The sequence below is a fragment of the Ambystoma mexicanum genome, chromosome 3p (assembly GCF_040938575.1).
Source record: "Ambystoma mexicanum isolate Mex_15411 chromosome 3p, UKY_AmexF1_1, whole genome shotgun sequence".
NCBI lineage: Eukaryota > Metazoa > Chordata > Amphibia > Caudata > Ambystomatidae > Ambystoma > Ambystoma mexicanum.
Window position 1 is genome coordinate 168,380,260 of NC_090925.1, and position 22,423 is coordinate 168,402,682.

Consider the following 22,423-nt stretch of genomic DNA (forward strand, 5'->3'; position numbering starts at 1 on the left):
CCTGGGCCCAAGTTTAGAGGGTAACCAGGTGACCAGTGTGTGGAGCAGTTGGGACATCAGCAGGGGAGAAGAAGAGAGAAAGCAGAAGAGAAAAGGACGGTCTTGGGTTGCTTCAGGAAACGCAGGTGGTCCTGCTCAAGTTTGAGAGGGGCAGGAGTCTGATCCAGAGGGAGGCCCCAGAGAGGGATCTGTCCCCAACTCTCTGCTTGGAAAAGCGACCGACCCTCAGAGAGTTGGAGGTGGATGAGCGGAGAGCTCAAGAAGGGAGATGTTTAAGAAGAGAGAGTTGGAGGTAGTGCGTTCCCAGGCCACAGAAAGATTTGTGCACGATGCAAAGGGTCTTCAAATTGGCTTTCTGGAACCAGGAACGGCACTACCTCCAACTCTCTCTTCCTAAACATCTTCCTACTCAAGTTCTCTGCTCATCCATCTTCACTTCTCTGAGGGTCAGTCGCTTTTGGACCTGGAGGAGCAACCCCCACCAACCTGTTTCATCATGGTTTATTCATTCTTCTTCTTTTGGTATTTTACCCAGTTTAGTCCATTTGTGCACAGTTGCGACAAATTACAAATGACATTCCACATCTAATTTCTACATGGTTTTAACGATTTGCACTGTATATTTTATAGCAAAACATTTGGTTCATGATCAGATTTCAGACCATATGAATCTGTAAATTAGTCGTGCATCTTGTTGTCTGAGTTTAAGTTTGCGGTTCCCAGCTCTGGGGCTGCATTTTGCTGTTTGTAACCCTAAACATTGAATGCGCTTTTTGTCCCCCAGTTGATGAGTGGTTTGCCAGTGTGTGACAAGAGATAATTTAGGGTTTTGGGATCCAATTGTACTTAGGTGCTCCGTGATGCGGATCCGTAGCTCTCTAATCGTGCTGCCTATGTACATTTTGTCACAAATACATATGATCGCATAGGTCATGTATTTGGTGCGGCAATTGATGTGTTCTCTGATCTGGTACTCATTGCAGTCTTCAAATGTAATCATGTTAGCGTTTGTTGCATGTGTGCACATTGGGCATGTCCCACATTTACTGGCTCCTATAGGTCCGGCGGGCTTGGGTCAGACAGTTCTGTGGAGGAAGGGTGCTCTTTTGCATGTAGGATGGGCTGAGTACTGATCGTAGTGTGGGAGCTCTGGTGTGTGATTGGGTTGGGTAAATTTTAAGGCCTTTTTTGATGTCTTCATCCATCTTCAAACATAATATGATCCTTGAACAATGGGCAGGGCCGGTCTTTGTGTCAGGCAGCCCAGGCGGCTGCCTGACGTCTGTCAGCCTCTAGGGGGTGCTGCACCAGCAGTCCACAGTGCTAGAATTTACGTGTAACACGTTAGTTTCCTAACATTATAAAAATGAATGTGCCTGTTCATTTTAATAATGTTAGGAAACGAACGTGTTACACATGTATTCTACCACTGGCACTTCTGCAAGATGCAGCCTTGGTCCTCAGACAGGGCAGTGCTAGAATCTACGTGTAACACGTTAGTTTCCTAACATAAAAATGAATGTGCCTGTTCATTTTTATAATGTTATGAAACAAACGTATTACACGTGTATTCTACCACTGGCACTGCTGCATGCTGTGGCCTCGGCCAGGGCAGTTTCTACTAGAAACTGCCCTGGCCGAGGCCACAGTCTGCAGCAGTCCATTTGGTGCCCAGGGCGAAACACTAGGAATGCGCCCCACCGCACCTCATCCCGTGCGCCACTCCCACCGCACCCCACACACCACTCCCACCGCACCCTGGGCCCTATTCACAAACTAAACCGTTAAGGAACTCCTACCCAAAGTCAAACAGTCCGTCACACAAGGAATGAATTGTCATTTGCAAAGGTGGGCCACTTTTTCACTGGTGCCCTGCCCAAGACAATTTTATGCCCCAGTCCCACTTAGGCTGCAGATAATGAGGACTGGGCACACCAACCAAGAGACCATGAATATAGCACAGGATGCATTATATACAACCAACAAAGAACACAAGATGCTGAAGGGGGTTTGGAGGCAACCTAAACCAAAAGGGCAATGACAAGGAGACACCTGAACCCAATAAACAATCATTTTAACATTCTTTGAATGGGAATCAAGGGTTATGCTTTGATACAGTAAAGTCTTGACTGTTGTAAGGATATATGGACCAGGATTATTTATTTATTCATGCAATGTTTGTCGGGTACCTGCATATTTATTTATTTATGCAATGTGTGTCGGATACAGGTATCCAACAAACATTGCATAAATAAATAAATTATCCGTCTCCATGTACCCAACAAACATTGCATAAATAAATAAACCGGTTCAAAGCTTAAAGAATATTTACTCAGCAACACTGGTCAAAACTGCAGTAAATTATCACAAGTGCCATGGAAGTGGTTGAAAGTGTAATTGATATATAGTTTGGAAAAGAAGAAGCATGAAAGAAATATCGCTGTTTTAAACTATTATTTTGGCCATTTTCTGGGCTTGCAGGGACGCACCATGGGCCCAAACGGGTCGGGGCTCACGGTGCGTCCCTGCAACGCACGCACACTCCCCACAGCCCACTGCACCTCCCCTCCCATCTCAATGCCAGCACGAAACCATTTAGTGACTAATGGGCCACCATTAGCAGTTTCCTGCCGGCATTGTGATGGAGGGGGCTGGTCTTAGCTGCAGGGGGACCTAAAGTGTTTTATTGGTGTGCTTATGCCCCGACCCCAAGTGGCGCAAAAGTGGTCAAAGGGAGCCTCTGACTTCTGTAATGTCACGTAGCACTTTTGTACTACGTGACATTACAGTCGAAAGGGGCAGTGCCAGCACCTGACCTGCAGAACTTTCCCCACAAACTGGGGAATTCCATCCCGTCCAGAGGCTCCAGGGACCGGGGCAATTGCGTCCCCCGGGGCTATTGCACCCCCGGCAGTTGCCCGTCTCGTCTGGGCCAAGAAACAGGCCTGGCCTCGGCCCTCAGGCAGGGCGGGGCAATTGGCAAATAGATTAGCGACATTTGTTGCTTTACTAACTTCCCCCGGCTACCGGTGGCGCAGGCGCTGCTGGTGCCAGCCAGGCCCATGGGCGCACGTGCGGTGTGCCCTCCTACAGGCTATGGGCGCGCACTGACACTTAAGTGTGGATCGATTGGGGCTGGCTGGTGTTGCCGGCCCTGGCCATTACAGAAAAGAGGAGTGAGTGGGTCACTAAATCCTGAAGTTGTTCCCATCACAAGCACACACGGCCAAGCAGCAGCAGAATCAGCAAATACAAACAGTTTCTGCATCCTGCCCTCACTGATTGGCCTTGTTTCAGGAAACCCGGCAGTAACTACAGCCTGCCGAGGCAAGCACACTTCTTTCTTCTTGCTCCCGTCCTCGCAGGTGAGGCCTATTGCTGCATAGGCATTTTATTTATTTTAAAATGGTATTGCGGAGATGACTGGGCCATCCAAGAACAGCCGCTGGAGGCCACAAAGCTAGACACTTTTGTCAAGGCTCAAGTAGTCATGAAAAAGGAAGCGAGCACTGGTGGTGGACTCTCCTCAGGAGATCAAAAGGCCGGTTCTCGGAAGACCTGGACAGAATGTCACCGTCAGCAGATCTTAAACAGTTGCACGTTCCAGCAGGGTTGGATTGGTCAGTCCATTGGCCGGGCCAAAATCACTTCGAGGGTGAGGCCCTGGGGGCTGGTATGATGCTTGGGGTCAGTTTGGGGGTTACTACGCCCCCCTAGTTCCCGATCCCGAGCATATTGTTTGTTGTTCCCTCTTTCCTGTAATACAGCCAAAGTGGTACCAGGAGAACGAGAGGGACTAACGAAGGATGGCAGAAGAATGTAAAGATCAAATCATTGTTTTCATTTTATTTAGATTCGTCTAAAAAACAGAACATTTTAATAAAAAAATAAAAAAATGTTTTTTTTTATTAAAATGTTCTATGTTTTTTAGACCATGGCTAGCTAACACCACAATAATCAAAGCCAGGTCTCTAAAGAATGGTTCAAGTGTTGGGAAATCACCTGCTCACACTTTCTGTCATGTGACCAACCAGTGCGCAAAAGATGCTTCAGAGCGTGGGGCTCTTGATGCCACCCATTTCTGCATTTCATACACCAGCAGCTAAATACACCCTGGGGAGGCAGATCCTTCTGCATAGTCTGGGGGGGGGGGGTGAGGGCGGAGGGCAAAGCGCACTATGCTTAGGGTACACTGGAGATGCTTCCTCTGATACCTGCAGTACTCCAAGTCCCTTGAAATGAAATTCATCTATACACTGCACAATGTCCAAGGGCCGCTGTTATTCAAGCAGCACGCGACTAGTAATTTGCAAAAAGTAAACTTAACGAGTCCCAAGAAAAGGTCATCTTCCACCCTTTAAGAATTTGATTGTTTTTGTTTTATGTTGGGATGGTAGACATCATTTTTCATTGCGATCTTACCGTTTCATGGCGCTGTCGGGAGCTAAAATGAGTGATCACAAAGGAAACATTTAAGAATTTGGAGAGTTCACAAGCATGAGCGAAACAAACCCCAATACTCGAGCTGCCATTTCTCTTCCGCAGTAATGCACTGCAGTGTGTTTCAATGCAAAGTCCTCATTCTAATGCCATAATTTTGGAACGCCACCTCTCCAACATTAACATTGGGAGCTATGTTGAATTGTATATGCATGTTAACTCTCTGCATATGTTTAAAGTAGACTTTACCACTCACATGGAGTAGTGATATTGTTTACGTGTGTCCCTCCTAAATATATTTAACTTCCCGTGAAATATTTGATGCAATACATATTGCATAAATGCATGTATTTTAATGCTGAGATAGACGGGCTTGTACAGCTCTCGGTGGGTATGTTGCTGGTGCTTGTTCTTGGAGGTTCGAGTAACACTGTTCAAGACCAGTTCATCACCTTTTAAGAGTGGCTAAATGTTTGAGGTCATACGAATGACATTAGTGTAGATCTGAAATTGTCGATTCTCTGACCTGAGTCACAGCAGCAAACTGGTCATTGTTACTAAAAATGAAGAGCAAAAGCAGACTAACATAACCCGGCCTGTTCGGGTTTGACCATTTTATTGCTGTTTTTTGAGGTTCATGAAATTCAGAAGATGTCAGCATTGACAATTTTGTTAACTCATAGTCCCCACTCCCGCTGCTCAGCCCATGACACATGCAAGAGATCACAGGTCGGGTGAGGGGGGGCGCCGACAATGCTTCCCGCCTGGGGTGCAAACTGTTGTAAGACCGGCCCTGACAATGGGTCTCTTAATCTTAATGGCGGGAAAGCAAAGTGTATTAATATTCAAAAATACATTCCTTACGGTTTTAGTATGACTATTTTGCAGTGTAAAATTCAGTCCCCGAGTTATCTGAAAAGGGAAATTAGAAACCATTGTTGGAAACATTCCAAAAGAGAGTTGATAAGGGCCTGAATATCTTAGGCACCCGTCCCAATCACCCACCTCGAGTATATTGGTCGGCCGCGTTCGGCCCCTCATTGGCATTCCGCTGTATATTTACGGACGCCGTTGGTGGTTTGGTTTCTATACTTGCTTTGACATCATGTGTAAAACGCGTTATGTCATCAACGTGTCACTGTATCGTTTCGGATGTGCCGTATCACATAATGGTATGGCCGAATTAAGGTCCTTTTGTAATGTTTACATCACAGACATATATCATATTCCTGTTCCCAGATGGCATTAATCAGCCTCACTGATATTACTGCACTGAATAAAAGCTCGGATCGACTCCAGCAGAAATGTTCTAAATTACAGCATGCTGTTGTGTCCAGCCCGGGAATATTGAAAGCCCTGACCTATATCACTACCGAGAGGGTAAACATTATACCTTCAACTGTGACACATAGCCTTCATAGTGCTGGAGTAAAGTGGGTTAAATCACGTGTAAGCAGGTTCTTTTTATTTCATACAATTACTTGTGCCGGAGTGAGGTAGTGGCTTTAGTAGTCATATACATCTAGCAGTCACGTAGCAAGTACTTAGCAAGCAAGTGAGGAGTCTAGCTGTCAGGTGACATTAGCAGACAGGTGAGAACAGCAATCATGTGAGAAGACCCGCTGTCAAGCGATGACACTGTCAGTTGAGGAGTCCAGCAGTCTGGTGAGGAGTCCAGCAGTCTGACGAGGAGTCCAGCAGTCTGACGAGGAGTCCAGCAGTCTGACGAGGAGTCCAGCAGTCTGACGAGGAGTCCAGCAGTCTCGTGAGGAGTCCAGTAGTCTCGTGAGGAGTCCTGCAGTGTCGTGAGGAGTCCTGCAGTGTCGTGAGGAGTCCAGCAGACTGGTGAGCAGTCTGATGAGGATTCCAGCAGTCTGGTGAGGAGTCCATCAGTCTGGTGAGGAGTCCAGCAGTCAGTCTACTCTTCATTTGGCCAGCATGCAAATGCAATTAAGTAGCGCCTTAAATATGCATAGTACTTTTAGTACAAACGGGTCTCTAGTCACATGATGATATGGCCTTCAAATTACTCCTTTCACAGGTTGTTTTTCAGTTGCACTCCCCTGTGATGAAGCTTCACTGGTGTGGTCATCCCTGACCCCTATCCTCCAGACGCCCTGCTCCGGCTAACGGTAAGCACCGCGTGGTTACTCACAATAAGTTACAGTCACACTTTTTTGGCAATTTGCCTTTTTTGGCTCAAAACGTACTCTAAGCAATATTGGAAGAATCTAATACAAGATTAACTTATTTTATCCTTTCGTATTATTTATTATGTTTATGTCTGCTTTCCCACAGGGTCCAGTTGTTGTGTGTTTTTTTCGCCCTGAGGAAGGCGACTATCTCATATTTGGAGTAATTTGCCAGACAGGTGGCTTATTTGCAGAAACTTGTTGCAGATGTCTATTCAGTGTGTTTATTGTTTGAGTTATGAAATGACACTTACACGTAGGCAGACCTGTTAAAAAAGTGTTTTTTTTAAAAGATCAAGAAAACTTTGAAAATTGAAAAATTTGAAAATTGCAAATTGATATTTGACAGCTTTTTCTGTATAAAACTATCAACCCAATAATTAGAGTGTTGGCTGAATATAAGTCAACACCTGGACTTGGAATTTCCTTACAATTTATGTTGTTTGCTACTGTATCCATGTCAGATACGGACAGTGTCTCTTTCTGTTTTCTACTATCACGTGACTGTTCAAACCTATTTTTTTTATTCACTGTTTTATTGCTTAACTTCAGACTTGTTTAATTATCACAAGACTGTTTTATTCATTTAATATTATGCTTTTGATTGAAACATAATCTTCACGGCAATAAATTCCTTTGTTACCATGAGATTATCTTGATTGCTTTCAGAGTTTGCTACAGCCACAAATGTGTTGTCTAAGTGATATCGTTTTGATACACTCACTATCTAAATTATCACAAATACTCATAACTAACTTTATAGCAGTGTGGACCCTACTGTCGTTGACTAGTCTGGTGAGGAGTCCAGCAGTCTGGTGAGGAGTCTAGCAGTCTGGTGAGGAGTCTAGCAGTCTGGTGAGGAGTCTAGCAGTCTGGTGAGGAGTCGAGCAGTCAGTTGAAGAGTCTAGCAGTCAGTTGAAGAGTCTAGCAGTCAGTTGAGGAGTCCAGCAGTCTGGTGAGGAGTCCAGCAGTCTGGTGAGGAGTCCAGCAGTCTGGTGAGGAGTCCAGCAGTCTGGTGAGGAGTCCAGCAGTCAGTTGATGAGTCCAACAGTCTGGTGAGGAGTCGAACAGCCAGTTGAAGAGTCTGGCAATTAGTTGACTAGTCCATCAGTCTGCTGTGGTGTCTAGCAGTCTGGTGAGGAGTCTAGCAGTCTGGTGAGGAGTCTAGCAGTCTGGTGAGGAGTCTAGCAGTCTGGTGAGGAGTCTAGCAGTCTGGCGAGGAGTCTAGCAGTCTGGCGAGGAGTCCAGCAGTCTGGCGAGGAGTCTGGCGAGGAGTCCAGCAGTCAGTTGAAGAGCCTGGCAGCTAGTTGAGGAATCTAGCAGTCTGCTGAGGAGTCTAGCAGTCTGGTGAGGAGTCTAGCAGTCTGGTGAGGAGTCTAGCAGTCTGGTGAGGAGTCTAGCAGTCAGGTGAGAATAGTAGTAATCTGAGAAGTCATAGTAGTCAGGTTTGGAGTCTGGCAGTCAGTTGAGGCATCTAACAACGAGGCAAAGAGTTTTATTTTAAGTCTGAAACGATGTTTGTTCTTTGAAGATTCTTGTGAGTAATATGTCAAGCTCAGATTTACACACACAAATAATTTGAAGCCCAATATAACTGCAGTTCTACTGGATGGAGAAACAGGTGCTTATTCATATGGTCTTAACAACAGAATGAGCCTACTGTCACTCTATCATCCACTCACGCCAAGCCAGTCCGCAGTCCCACCATCAAAGTTCTGCTCTCCGACAGAGACTGACTTTCTGTACCAAGGCCAACTTCAAACAGTGCCATTAAATAATATGCTCCACAGTCATCTCATTTTGGTAGAGGGCTGGCCTCCCACGAGGGATCTTCATTGGCTAATCTGCTGCAATTCATTGCTTGTTTGTGGTGCAATAGAGAGTCAATGAAGCATCATTAGGATGCTGGAGCAGGAGGCGTGACAGTCTTAGAAACCCTTATTGGGATTGCCCTCAGGATCTCATTGGATGGCGAGAATGTGTTGTTACCCCTTGCAAGTGTTAACAAATTCTATGTGCTCATGCTAGGCATGGTGGTAGATCACTTGTGCCATGCAATGGACACAGGGTAAGGATTGTGATCGCTTGCACCAGCCTGAGAAGGGGATATACAAGAGTCCTGTCTGGTAAAGGCAGCACTTGTCATTTAAATATCCAAACCACCACCGCTCCTCTTTAACCAAAGGCAAAAAAACAAGATGGCACATTGCATTACTTTTTCAGCGGATGGCATAAACTGACTTTATATGCTTGGGCGGTGCGGACAAGAATGGTTTGTGCTGTGCATCACCTTGAACGAGGGAGTTATCAAACAGAGTGATGGGTTCCTTGCGATTGGTGGCTATATTGTACAGAGTGATGGGTTGCTTGCTATTGATGGCTATGGTGTACAGAGTGATGGGTCCCTAGCGATTGGTGTCTATATTGTACAGAGGGATGGGTTGCTTGCGATTAATGGCGATATTGTACAGAGTGATGGGTTGCTTGCTATCGATGGCTATAGTGCACAGAGTGATGGGTTCCTTGCGATTGATGGCTATTGTGTACAGAATGATGGGTTGCGTGCGATTGGTGGCTATAATGTACAGAGTGATGGGTTCCTTGTGATTGGTGGCTATATTGTACAGAGTGATGGGTTGCTTGCTATTGATGGCTATAGTGTACAGAGTGATGGGTTCCTTGCGATTGGTGGCTATAGTGTACAAAATGATGAGTTGCTTGCGATTGATGGCTATTGTGTACAGAATGATGGGTTGCTTGCTATTGATGGCTATAGTGCACAGAGTGATGGGTTCCTTGCGATTGGTGGCTATAGTGTACAGAGTGATGGGTTGCTTGCAATTGATGGCTATTGTGTACAGAATGATGGGTTGCTTGCGATTGGTGGCTATAGTGTACAGAGTGATGGGTTCCTTGCTATTGGTGGCTATATTGTACAGAGTGATGGGTTGCTTGCTATTGATGGCTATAGTGTACAGAGTGATGGGTTCCTTGCGATTGGTGGCTATAGTGTACAAAATGATGAGTTGCTTGCGATTGATGGCTATTGTGTACAGAATGATGGGTTGCTTGAGATTGGTGGCTGTAGTGTCCAGAGTGATGGGTTCCTTCCGATTGATGGCTATTGTGTACAGAATGATGGGTTGCTTGAGATTGGTGGCTGTATTGTACAGAGTGATTGGTTCCTTGCGATTGGTGGCTATAGTGTACAGAGTGATGGGTTGTTTGCTATTGATGGCTATAGTGTACAGAGTGGTGGGTTCCTTGTGATTGGTGGCTATAGTGTACAGAGTGATGGGTTGCTTGCGATTGATGGCTAGTGTGTACAGAATGATGGGTTGCTTGCGATTGATGGCTATATTGTACAGAGTGATGGGTTGCTTGTGATTGGTGGCTATAGTGTACAGAGTGATGGGTTGCTTGCGATTGGTGGCTATATTGTACAGAGTGATGGGTTGCTTGCGATTGATGGCTATGGTGTACGGAGTGATGGGTTGCTTGCGATTGATGGCTATAATGTAGAGTGATGGGTTCCTTTTGATTGATGGCTATAGTGTACAGAGTGATGGGTTGCTTGCGATTGATGGCTATAATGTAGAGTGATGGGTTTCTTTTGATTGATGGCTATAGTGTACAGAGTGATGGGTTGCTTGCGATTGATGGCTATAATGTACAGAGTGATGGGTTCCTTTTGATTGATGGCTATAGTGTACAGAGTGATGGTTGCTTGCGATTGAGGGCTATAATGTACAGAGTGATGGGTTCCTTTTGATTGACGGCTATAGTGTACAGAGTGATGGTTGCTTGCGATTGATGGCTATAATATACAGAGTGATGGGTTCCTTTTGATTGATGGCTATAGTGTACAGAGTGATGGTTGCTTGCGATTGATGGCTATAATGTACAGAGTGATGGATTCCTTTTGATTGATGGCTATAGTGTACAGAGTGATGGTTGCTTGCTATTGATGGCTATAATGTACAGAGTGATGGGTTCCTTTTGATTGATGGCAATATTGTACAGAGTGATGGGATGCTTGCGATTGATGGCTATAATGTACAGAGTGATGGGTACCTTTTGATTGATGGCTACAGTGTACAGAGTGATGGGTTCCTTTTGATTGATGGCTATAGTGTACAGAGTGATGGTTGCTTGCGATTGATGGCTATAATGTACAGAGTGATGGGTTCCTTTTGATTGATGGCTATAGTGTACAGAGTGATGGGTTGCTTGCGATTGATGGCTATAATGTACAGAGTGATGGGTTCCTTTTGATTGATGGCTATAGTGTACAGAGTGATGGTTGCTTGCGATTGATGGCTATAATGTACAGAGTGATGGGTTCCTTTTGATTGATGGCTATATTGTACAGAGTGATGGGTTGCTTGCGATTGATGGCTATAATGTACAGAGTGATGGGTTCCTTGCGTTTGATGGCTATAATGTACAGATTGATGGGTTCCTTTTGATTGATGGCTATAGTGTACAGAGTGATGGGTTCCTTTTGAATGATGGCTATAGTGTACAGAATGATGTGTTGCCTGCGATTGATGGCCATAGTGTACATATTTCTGCAACATTGTTAGCACATACTTGTCATACCACCAACATTTTAGTTTAGACACAAGCGCTACTTTTCCTTGATACCATGTTGCATGTAGAAGAACGTTATAGCATCCTTCACAAATCTCCTTCGTTCCGGACACATGCGCAACCTACAGTGAGGACACAATGTCAAGTGACAACTCTTAACAGGTATGAGGGATAGGGGAAAGTAGGTGTGGCAATTCAGATCCTGGGCTGGCATGAAGGCTAGATCCTTCACACCTTCTTCTGTCTGACCCTGGCCCTGACTCAATAATTGGATAACACTTGAACAATCTCTCAGCGAAACAAGAACAGATCATGTGATTTGCAGATGCAACTGACCATTTTTGAAAGCATGATTGCACATACCCGACCGGGGCGATGGTCCATATCCAGGTCTCGGGGAAGAACTTCCGGACCTGCAGCTCCACCTTGGGCACAGGCTCTGGTAGGATGTTGGCTTGGGGAGCAGCAGCATCTGGCATTGCTTCTACGGAGGAATTTAAAAGAGTTGTAATCTTTCTGAAAACCTTCCCCACCAGGATGCTCTCCTGAGCGATGTTCTTTGGAAATCAAGAGAGAACATCCAGCAAATGCAAGAACCCCACTTGCCATCAATCCCTCAGAATAGGTTCCATTGCCTCCTGGTTCACCCCAAACCTGAGTGGTCTGCAACATTTCTTGGACTTCACACTGTGGCATCATGTCCAAGAGCGGGATTTCCCCCAGATTCATCCCACCAACATGAAGGCATTTGCCACTAGGTTGCCAGCTCAAGCGCTGATAAGACCAAGGGTGACTGAAAGTCATGTAGGAATGCAGATGACAGGGTCTGTCCCCAGTACCTTACAAAGGAAATCTGTTTGCGTGCCCATCACAAGTTGTGTTTAGTGCTAGCTAAATAGTCTGTAGATTGTGGTAATAAATGAAATGTTCTGTTTGTAGGGCTACTATTTCATATTTAGGCCCCCAGATAGCTGTGTATTTTCATTACATTTTTTTCATATATTCAATTTCATAGCGCTCTTCACGAAAAGCTCTGTACATACACATTTGAACAGCAGTACAATAAAAATGAACAGGACAATCCAATAAATAAAACAGAGGGAGGTGGGGGTGAAACGGGATCACTTACTTACAAGAAGAGACTGGAGATAGGCTTTACGATTAGTCTGAAAAGTATGAAGAGTAGAAGAGTGGACAGAAAGAGGAAGAGAGTTCCAATGCTTAGGGGCCAAATGAGTAAAAGCATGGAAACTAGAAGATGCACATGGAGGTTTAGAAACTGTATGAGGAAACTGATGCTGAGATTGAAGAGGCCGGGTCAGAGAATAAAATGCTACCAGCAAGGAATGATAGGGAGGAGCAAGACCATGAGTACACTTGAAAACAAACAAGAGAAAATTATACAGGTGTCGAGATTCAAAAGAGAGGAGCGATACCAAGAGTCAAGATGGAGAGATAGAGACACAAGGAGACAGGGAAAAAAAAGGCAAAACGAAGAATTATAGATAGATCGAAGAGGAAGAAGATGCGAGGCAGGAAGGCCAAGGAGAAGAAATAATCAATAATCAATATGGGAAACAACCAGGGAGATAAGATGAAGCTTAGGACCATGGGAGGAGAGAGAAGGTCGAGGACGACGAATGGTGAACATGGCATAACGAGGAGATCAAGCATTTTCAGAAATATGTAAGGAAAAGGAATGAGCAGCGTCAAAGATGACACCCAAATTATGGCCAGAAGAGAAAAGGGCAGAACATATGGGGGAAGAGCAATAGAAGGAGGAGGGAGAGTGGGGGGACGGTAGGAGCAGAAAAGAATATAACCCCAGTCTTTAGGGATTGAGGTGGAAAGAAATGAGAGACATCCCATTTTGGACGTGTGAGGCAGGCATGGTATCAAGAGAGACACAGACTCAAAAGTAACAGTTTGAAAACCATTATTATAAAACTTTATAGGTGTAATGCCTTACTGGCCCTAACTCTAATGGGGTTGTTCCCTCAACGGATGCTTCTAAGGGCCGTCGATGTCCGTAACTCCAAAGCCAAAGTCTGTCTGTGTCAAAACATATGCTTGCCCTCACTCTCAAAACAATTGTGATATTAGGTCTTCTTAAAGAAAAATGGTGGTTCAAAAAGAAAGGCAATCCAAGGCTGGTTTCAGGTAGCCTTACTGTCAGGTTTAGTTCTGCCAGTTTAAAAATAGTTCAAGGCAAAAGGGGCGCCCTTGGGATCTTCCAGGTAGGGCTCTTGCAGCAGGCCAATACAGTTCACTATGCCTCTGGGTCTATTGGGGTTCCCTTCCCCAAGCTCTGACCCCTATGGTTCCCAAAACGAAAAGTCACAGTTCCTTTTAGGCTGCTCAGGGTTCCCTTCCCCAAGTCTAGGCCTCTCTCTTTTCAACAATGTCTCTCGTAGTTTCCTTTGGGCCTCTGAAGGTTCCCTTCTCCAAGCTCAGGCCTCTCTGGCTCACAAAAATGCACACTTTCTTGCTTTATAATTTCGTTGGGCTCCGTAGCTTTCTCTTGCCCCAAGTTTAGGCCCATTCTTATCTTAAATGAAGATTCACAGTTCCTTTCAGGCCTCTCAGGGTTCCCTTCCCCAAGCTTTGGCCTTTCTCCCTACACCAATGTCTTTCCCAGTTTTCTTTCGGCCTCTCGGGTTCCCCTCCCCAAGCATAGCACCCTTTTGTATCAAAAAGTTCACTTAAAAGCTCACAAATACAAAACACCAAAAGTTCACCTTGTTAGGACGCACCTCTCATAGCACAGTTCCTTCTGCGGAGGTCAACCTTTCCATCACTTAGGAGGATTTTGCTCCCACTTCACTCTCAGTGTAGCTCCCACTTTTTCCACCTTCTATCTAGTGGCGCTGTACACCTTCTTTGGTCAACACCAGGGCAGTATCAGAGACTTTTGAGAATGCAGGGCTTTTGCTCCTTCACATGCGCAACCACTCTGATACCTGGCCCCTCTCCTTAGACTCTTTATCTTCCTTCTGGCACCTTTTTCCTCTCCGTACCTCTTACACACTTTCCTTTTCCACCTTTGGTTTTACCATGCCTCTTGAACACTTTTCTGGCACCTTCTGCCTTTTCGTGCCCCATGCAGACTTTTCTGCTTTGCCGTGTCTCTTGTACACTTCCTTTGTCTTGCCCTGCCGCTTGCACACTTTCTCTACCTTGACGTTCCTCTGGCACACTTCCTATCTATTTGCTTTGTGCTACCCGCATCTTTCTCACTTTTCCTTCTTTCTTGCAGGTCGCTCGCACCCTCTTTTCTTTCTATTTTTCCCAACTCACTGTTTCTGTTTTTTCGGTGTTCACGCCGCTCGTGCACCTTTTTTCTCCTGCTTTCTTTTGATTTTCAATTATCATGCTGCTTGCACCTTCCGTTGCTACTGCTCCCGCTCCAGCCACTCACACGTTACTGAGTTTCTCTCTCTCACGAAACTCACAGGGTAGCGCAGCACTGGCAGGCAGTTTCCTCTGAATGTGTGTGTCGAGGTCAGGGTCTCACCACATGCCCCTCAGTCACCCCTGGGACATGCACACTTTCCAGGGGAATGAGCACTGGCCTGGATACAGCCAACAGGTCAGTTTTCCCCAATCCGGCTCCATTGAGACACAGCTCCCTCACCACGCTGCAACCGGCAAGACACACCGGGTCAGCGTCCCGGCATCCCATTCTCCTCCGGATCCTCTGGGCTCCTTCAGCTGCAACCTCCTGTTCCCTGGCTTCCACGATCCATCCAGCAATCCCAGCTTGCTCATTTACTCTGTCAGAACTCCACCTTTTATACCTTAACTGAGGTTCAATTGGAGTCAGGGGTGTATGGTTAGCTTCAAGTGCCTGACCCTGCCTGGCTCTATGTGCATGTTAGTGGTAGAATGTAGGCCTCTCCATTCATCTTCCTCTTCACAGTACGTTTCACACGGGTAATGTCTCTAACTCTCGGTTGACTCCTCCTCTCTCAGTATAGGTTGGATATGGGGAGAGAGAAACAGACAAGATGGAAGCTGATATTTATAGGCTGAATAATCATAGGGTGATTGAAAGAGGAAAGAGGGGAATCCCCAGGCGCATTTTTTGTACAACTGTGGTGGTTCCCCTTTTGTTAGGTTACTCCCTTCCCCTGGTACCCTGCCATGAAAGTACTGGTCTTGACAGCAAACCCTATGGTCTGAAATGGGGTAAGATTAATAGGTATTGAGGTCAAAGCCATGCTTTTGTCTCATCTGACCCTGCTCACTGGCTGCTTCTGTTCTGGTACAATAGTCCCCCTCCATCTTGGATCAGGGACAGTGGGACCTGCATATCCCATGAAGGCTTTCAATAGTGTTGAAAATGGGGCGGGAGAAAAGGGACAGAAATAGTAATATCCTGTATAATGCTGAGGGAGAGTAGGGTGATGGATCATTGGGAAAGGGGAGATACCATGTCGTCCCCTCAGGTTTCCTCTTCCCACTCCCCAGGGACCTCCTACTCAAGTCATCCTCCCTCACTTGTCCACTCCCGGGGTTGGTATCCACAAGCATTGGCCCTTCCCTGGCCATCTGAGCAAGGGATCCGAGGGGAGAACCGGTGAGGACGCCTGCAGGTTTCTCACAGACGGCATAGAGACAGTTAGAAACATTAGAGTGTAAGATAGCATCAAATGAAGAAAAAGAAAAAAAGATTTGTGTGAGGTCTGCATGAAGATGAAAAGAAATGTTAAAGGAGGAAATACGAGCAGAGAGTGGGGCAGTATAAAGAGAAAAGAGAAGTGGGCTGAGAACGGACCCTTGTGAAACACCATAAAGAAGAGGGTGCAGTGAGGAGGTGTGACCAGCCCAAGATACAGAATAGGACCACTCAGCAACATAATAATGAAACCATTGAAGAACAGAGCCAGAAAGACCAAGAGCAGAAAGCGAGGTAAGAAGAAGAGAATGATCGACAGTATCGAATGGAGCAGAAAGCTCTAGAAGAGTAACAATAGAATGACGAGCAGAAAGAAGAGCATTAGAGACATGCAAAAGAGCAGTCTCTGTGCAATGAGAAGGTCGAAAGCCAGATTGGACAGATGGTAAAAGAGATTAAAGATTCAGATAAGTAGACACTTGAACCTAAGCAACACGTTCAAGAAGTTTAAATAGGAAAGGGAGAAGAAAAATAGGCAAACAGTTAGCAGGAATGGAAGGGTCGAGAGGTGTTTTTATTTTAGGATCAGAAGAATGAGTGCATACTTGAAAAGGGACAGAAAATAGCAGTTGGAAAAAGAGGAGTTAATAAAGGCATTTGATAAGGGAAAATATAGGGATAGACTTGTGGAATAAGACTAGTGGGAAGAGGATCATAAGGGGAAGCAATAGGATGAGCACCAGTGAGAAGAGCAGAAATATCAGAAAGAAGCGAAAAAGAAGAAAGAGAATGTAAAGGTGAGACTAAAGGGAAGGAGGGCAGAGAGGCAGCAAAACAGTCAAAAGAGGACAGAGGGTAGCAACTTCAGAGGCAAAATAATTTGCGAAGTCCTCAGAAGTGGGAGAAGAGAGGAGAGATGGATCGGAGAGTTTAGGCGACAGAACAGTATGAAGAAGCTGAAAAAGACGACAACAATGATGGGAAAAAGATAGTGAGCTTTGACAAATATCATGTTCTTGCAGCAAGTAGGGCAGAATCATAAGAAAGATTCAGCGGGGAAAGTGAGCAGAGATCAGAAGAGGAATGAGATTTTTTTCCAACGCCATTCTGCTTTACGGAGATGGCATCGGAGAGAAGATAGATCCGGGTAAGCCAAGGTTTAGAACTTTTACAAGTAGGTGAAATAGGGCAACTAGGAGAAACAGGGCCCAGTGTGGGCAGTAAATTAGAATGCAGAGCACTAGTAGGATTGTCAGCAGAAAGGGAGGAGAAAGTACAGATAGCAGAAAGAGAAGAATTTTGCTGAGAAAGGAATGATTCTGAGTTAAAAGAGCAAAGATTATGACACATAAGGATTGGGAAAGAAGGAGGAGAACAGGGTAGAGAGGGTAGAGTAGGAGGAGAAAGTGAGAAAGAAAGTAGGAAATTATCAAAAGGATAAAAGGGACGAAATGACACAGGTTTCAAACAATGAAGTGACGAGAAGATCAGATCAAGACAGGAGCCATATAGGTGAGAAGGCAGCAAAGAGAAAAGAGGTAGATGATAGAAGTCTGTCAGTGATAACAATGAAGAATAAGTTAGTACAGCAAGGGAAATTAAAATTACCCAAAAGAAAGAAAGCCAAAGAAGAGGGAATAAGAGTGGATAAAAGAAGATCGAGATGGTCAGTGACGTCAATGGTAGAGCCCGCATGCCAATAAACAACAAGGAGTGAAACAGGAAAAGGATTGGAAAAAGAAGAAAAAAACATACTCAAAAGAAGTAAAGGCCAGAGCAGAAGAAGGAGGTAAAAGAGTCCAGGATGAGTTAAAGAGAATTCCAGTACAGCTGCCACATCCAGATGGGCGGGAGTTGTGGGAGAACTGGGTAGAAGAGGTATGAAATGACGCCGGAAATGAAACTGTTCTCCAAAGTAAGCCAAGTTTCAGTGAGACAGAGAAAGTGTAAATTGCAGCAGAAAAACAGGTCATGAATAGAGTGACATTTATTGCGTACTGAGCGAGCATTGAAAAGTCCAAAATTGAACATAGGCAAAACATCTTGAGAGACTGGGGAAAAATAAAGATTAGAACTAGCGCAGGTACGAGTTGATAATGGCTGAGCGAAGGAACGATGGGAGACGCTAGATGGAATAGGGCAAGGCATGGAAGGAAAGGAGGGAATAAGATATAAAAATGTGCATAAGGCAGTGAGGCGCATGATCAGTCACAAACAGGGGCAAACAGGTTATAACAGCACCCTTAGCTGAGTCGCCCTATGCTGCGGGCGCCCACTAGCAAGGCACCGATTTTATACACTAGAGTAAAGCATGTGATCCATTATGTGACCCCAGCATCCCCAGGCTGAGGCTGGAAGATGTAGAAGGGCCACACAGGCCAGGAAAGTCAGGCAGGGGCCTGCAGGGAAAGACTTGTGCAGCAACCGTGCCAGAGTGGTGACGGAGGCATGTCTGCCAGCTCCCTGCAGGACTGGCAGAGCACTGGTAGAGCCTGAAGATGACCAGTGTATTATAAGGGTGCAGAAGCAGGCGCAGGACACAAATGTGGCATGCTTGTTGACATAAACAGCGGTGAGGTGGGCACCACTATAAGTTCAATATTTAGATCAAGTGGCGTGTTTGTTGCGTTTACAGTATTCTGCTTCTTATATATGGAGCTACCAGGTTAGAAATAGCCCAAATGACACCGGGGCTATAACAAAAACATAGCATCAACAGAAAAACAGAGTGTAACAGCTGGTGCTCCTCGTTGCGCCTCAATAGGAGCTCAGTTCATTCATACTCAAGTTCCAAGATTTAAAGCTTTTCTTTGTAATATATTTGCTTCAATAGTCAATTGTACTATTTATAATTGGCTTGCTTCAATGATCAAATGTTCAAAATATGCTCATTCGAAAATATGCTGTAAAAGATTTGTGTTTTAATCACACAATTATCCCAAGAGAATCAACAAATCCTCATTTAACAGCACAAGCTCTTTGGCCAATGCATTTCGGTGCAAAGCACCATCGTCAGGGCTACGTTAGTTCCAAAAAAACATTGGTTCAAATAAACATTCCATTCATGTAATTCATTATAAGTATTTACATACCCCCATTTGAGCATGTCACAAGAGATGCATTGTTGCATACCGATGAACAGGTAAGGAGAAAACAGAAAGAGACAGAGTGCCCTAATTAGAATACTCAAACCCATATTTGCATTTTGTATCATAATGTGTACAAGATTCAGTAACTAGCATCATGTTTAGTAATTACCTTAGCTATAACTGGCAGGAATTTGTGAGGAAATGGGAGGCCATTTTAAATAAATGCCCCCTAGATCTAATACTGTTGACAATACAAGAACTGGCAAACAATCTAACCGCATTACATATTGTAATAGAGGAGATTGAGCAAGAATTGGTGAAAACACTGAATCAAGAAGAAGAGGTACAAATGATTCTGGAAGATATCAATAAAAATTTGGCAGATTAAATCGGAGGCAAAAAAGGTGAGGAAATTTCGTAGGGATACATACGACTATTTGAACAGAGAAGTATACACCTGGATGGACAAATATGGGCCACTAGCAGGTAAACCTAGACCAAAGACCAGACCTGGAAACACCAGTGAAACATCCAGCTCCGGATCAGAAAGTAATCCAACAGAAGGACCCACACGGGGAGAGGAGGAACCAGGAACAAGCAACACGAACCCCACACAAGGTTTGGGCACTCCAAGAAACAAGACTCCATACTCTTCTTTTTTAGAAAGAGGCCAAAAGGAACCCAGAGAACCAGGAGGGGGAAGAGGAAAACAAAGAGAAGGTCCGGAAACAAGACAGAGGCAGAAAAAAGTCTAGTACTGAATTTATCTGCAAGAATACTTACGGAACAAGAAATCAAAATGTTACAGAAAGGCCTCTGTTTCGTATCTACATATAATAGCTCCCTATTTGACACTCGGAGAGAACTCGAAAGGAGAGAAAGTGATGAAGAAGAATTTAAAGAGTTCAGAGGTAAAAGTGGATTAATTACACCCATCAATGTACCATACATTGACATTTTCCAAAAGCAAACCTTGAAAGACCTTGAGAAAATGAAATTTAAATCTAGAGCACGTGAATCCCCACGAATGGGAACTAATTAAGAGATTATACAGTGATGATAAACTGACCATAAGAAGTGCGGACAAAGGTGGAGCACTAGTGCTCCTAGATACCACAAAATATGATGCAGAATGCCAGAGACAATTGAATGATCGCAATACGTATGCAACACTAGATTAAGACCCCACAATTGAGATCCAACGAAATTTGGAAGAGCTACTTGTCAAAGCTGAAGAACTAAACTGGATTAACTATCACACCAAGAAATTTCTCACAAACAGGTTCCCGAAAATTCCTCACTTCTATACATTGCCTAAGGTGCACAAAAGTCTTATTGATCCACCAGGGAGACCCATAGTGGCTGGCACCAACAGCATATTACAACCCTTGGGAGTCTACATAGATTACTTTTTACAGCCCCTGATACAGAAAACCACAACGTATGTGAAGGACACTACTCACTTTTTGCAATATCTTAAAGAATGCGAATATATCACAACAGACATCATGTTCACAATAGATGTAAAACATCTCTATACATCCATACCACACGACCAAGGAAGAGCAGCAGTAGAATGGCTACTATTACAAGAAGACGATATCCAGGCTCAAAAAGAATTCATCATGGCATTACTTGAATTCATTAGTGAAAACTCTTATTTTGAATATAATAAAATGTTTTTTCTTCAAACGGCGGGAACATCAATGGGGGCCACCATGGCACCATCTGACGCTAATTCCTTTATGCACAAGTTTGAAACGGACCACGTCTTGAAAAATGAGATGGAACAGCAAGATCAGGCTATGGATTCGGTACATTGACGATATTTTCAGAATTTGGCACGACACTGAAGAAGAATTGAAGAATTTTCTTGAATACTTGAACAGCATCGATCAACGCATACAATTTATATCAGAATACTCCATAGAAATAATACATTTTCTGGATGTAATGATTACCAAAGAAATTACAGGTTTCAGGACAAACATCTATCAAAAACCCACGGACAGGAACAACATTCTTCACAAATGAAGCTTTCGCCAACCAAGCTTGATAAAGAATTTACCGTATAGTCAGATGCTGAGAGTAAAGAGGATAGTGAGCGATCCAACAGACTACGAAGAGGCTATCAGCAAGATGGGAGATACATTTCTCACTCGTGGCTACACAAGTTCTGAAATAGAGCAAGCAGAAGGAAGATTGACAAACAAGACAAGAGAAGATTTGTTGAAAGCAAAATCCACAACAAAGGAGACACCACCATTGGTGTTTGTGTCAAAATACTCTAAACAGAGTAAACGCATTAAAGACATAATTAAAAAGAATTGGAACGAACTGGCCCTGGGCGAGAGGGTAGAATCACTTTTCAAGGAACCGCCAACCTTTGCATACAAAAGGAGTCAGAATCTTAAAGACAAACTGGTACGAACAAGGAATAGTATCTCCTCAAAGGACACCACCAAAACAGGAACATTTCCATGTTAAAATAACGCTCAGATATTTTGGAGCATGCAATTCAAGCAATGTGATTTACTCCATAAGATGTCCTTGCGGATTATACTACGTGGGACAATCAACGCGCACCGCAAAAGTAAGATGGAACGAGCATCGCTCCTGCATTCTCAACCATAACAAAAATTCGGCAGTGGCAAAACACTGGGATTTGAAAAAACATAATTTGTCCCAGATCAGATTTCAGATACTGGAAGTGGTAAAGAAAGTGGAACCGCACATGAATATACAACAGAGACTGGACCAATGCGAGTCTTTTTGGATTGACAAATTGGGAACTCTGACACCAAGGGGATTAAATGAAGAGCTAAATTCTGCTTGTTTTGTTTAAGAATGATGTGCAGTTGTTTGTTTGTGTTTCTTTCTAAATGTTAATGTTAATGCATCAATATCCACTGTTGGAATCTGCTGACAAAGTTGATGGTTTTTACATACATGTGTTACAAAGAAAGAGAATTGAGGGAAGGTTATAAGATTAAGAAATTATGCCTCTGGTCTATGGATGCAGAAATGTCCAATCAACATGGGGGAAGATTGAGCGTGCACTCCGACTGCTAACATGGTTTAACTTTTTGTAACCACACCGTGAATCTTGCTCTATGTAGTAAGTTGTCATGTTCCTATCGGTCTAGGGATATGTGTGTTGACTCTACACAGACGATGCACTAGCACCTATTCAGGGAACCATGTTGATATGGTGTAGGGGACCTTTAAGGATGGACGGCCTAATCTACATTTCTAGCAATGATCGAGTCGACTTTCGATCTCGTTTTAACACATATCAGACCCTTTTGCAAGCGATTTTTCATCATGGAGTGAGTCGGGTGCCTGACTCGCACGTGCATTTAAGATAATCTGAACCGCCGTGTTTACATTCACACATAGCGTTTACTGACCCGTAATGAAGTGTCTACTTCTAGACAGAGCGTTGTCATGACGTTGACCATGTCCCGCCCCTCCAATCCCTTGGGAGGGTG

At 44.4% G+C, this 22,423-nt stretch overlaps 1 protein-coding gene across 3 annotated transcripts in view; it reads right to left on the bottom strand.

Moving 5' to 3' along the window:
- Positions 1-22,423, bottom strand: part of LOC138580212 (alpha-2-macroglobulin-like protein 1) — a 328,254-nt gene that overhangs the window by 137,138 nt on the left and 168,693 nt on the right. For 2 of the 3 annotated variants that reach the window (XM_069650567.1, XM_069650565.1), the window contains exon 18: positions 11,589-11,709. In XM_069650567.1, coding sequence (XP_069506668.1) covers positions 11,589-11,709 — 121 coding nt within the window. The remainder of the gene's footprint in view (positions 1-11,588; positions 11,710-22,423) is intronic. The other variant, XM_069650566.1, reaches the window with a different exon arrangement.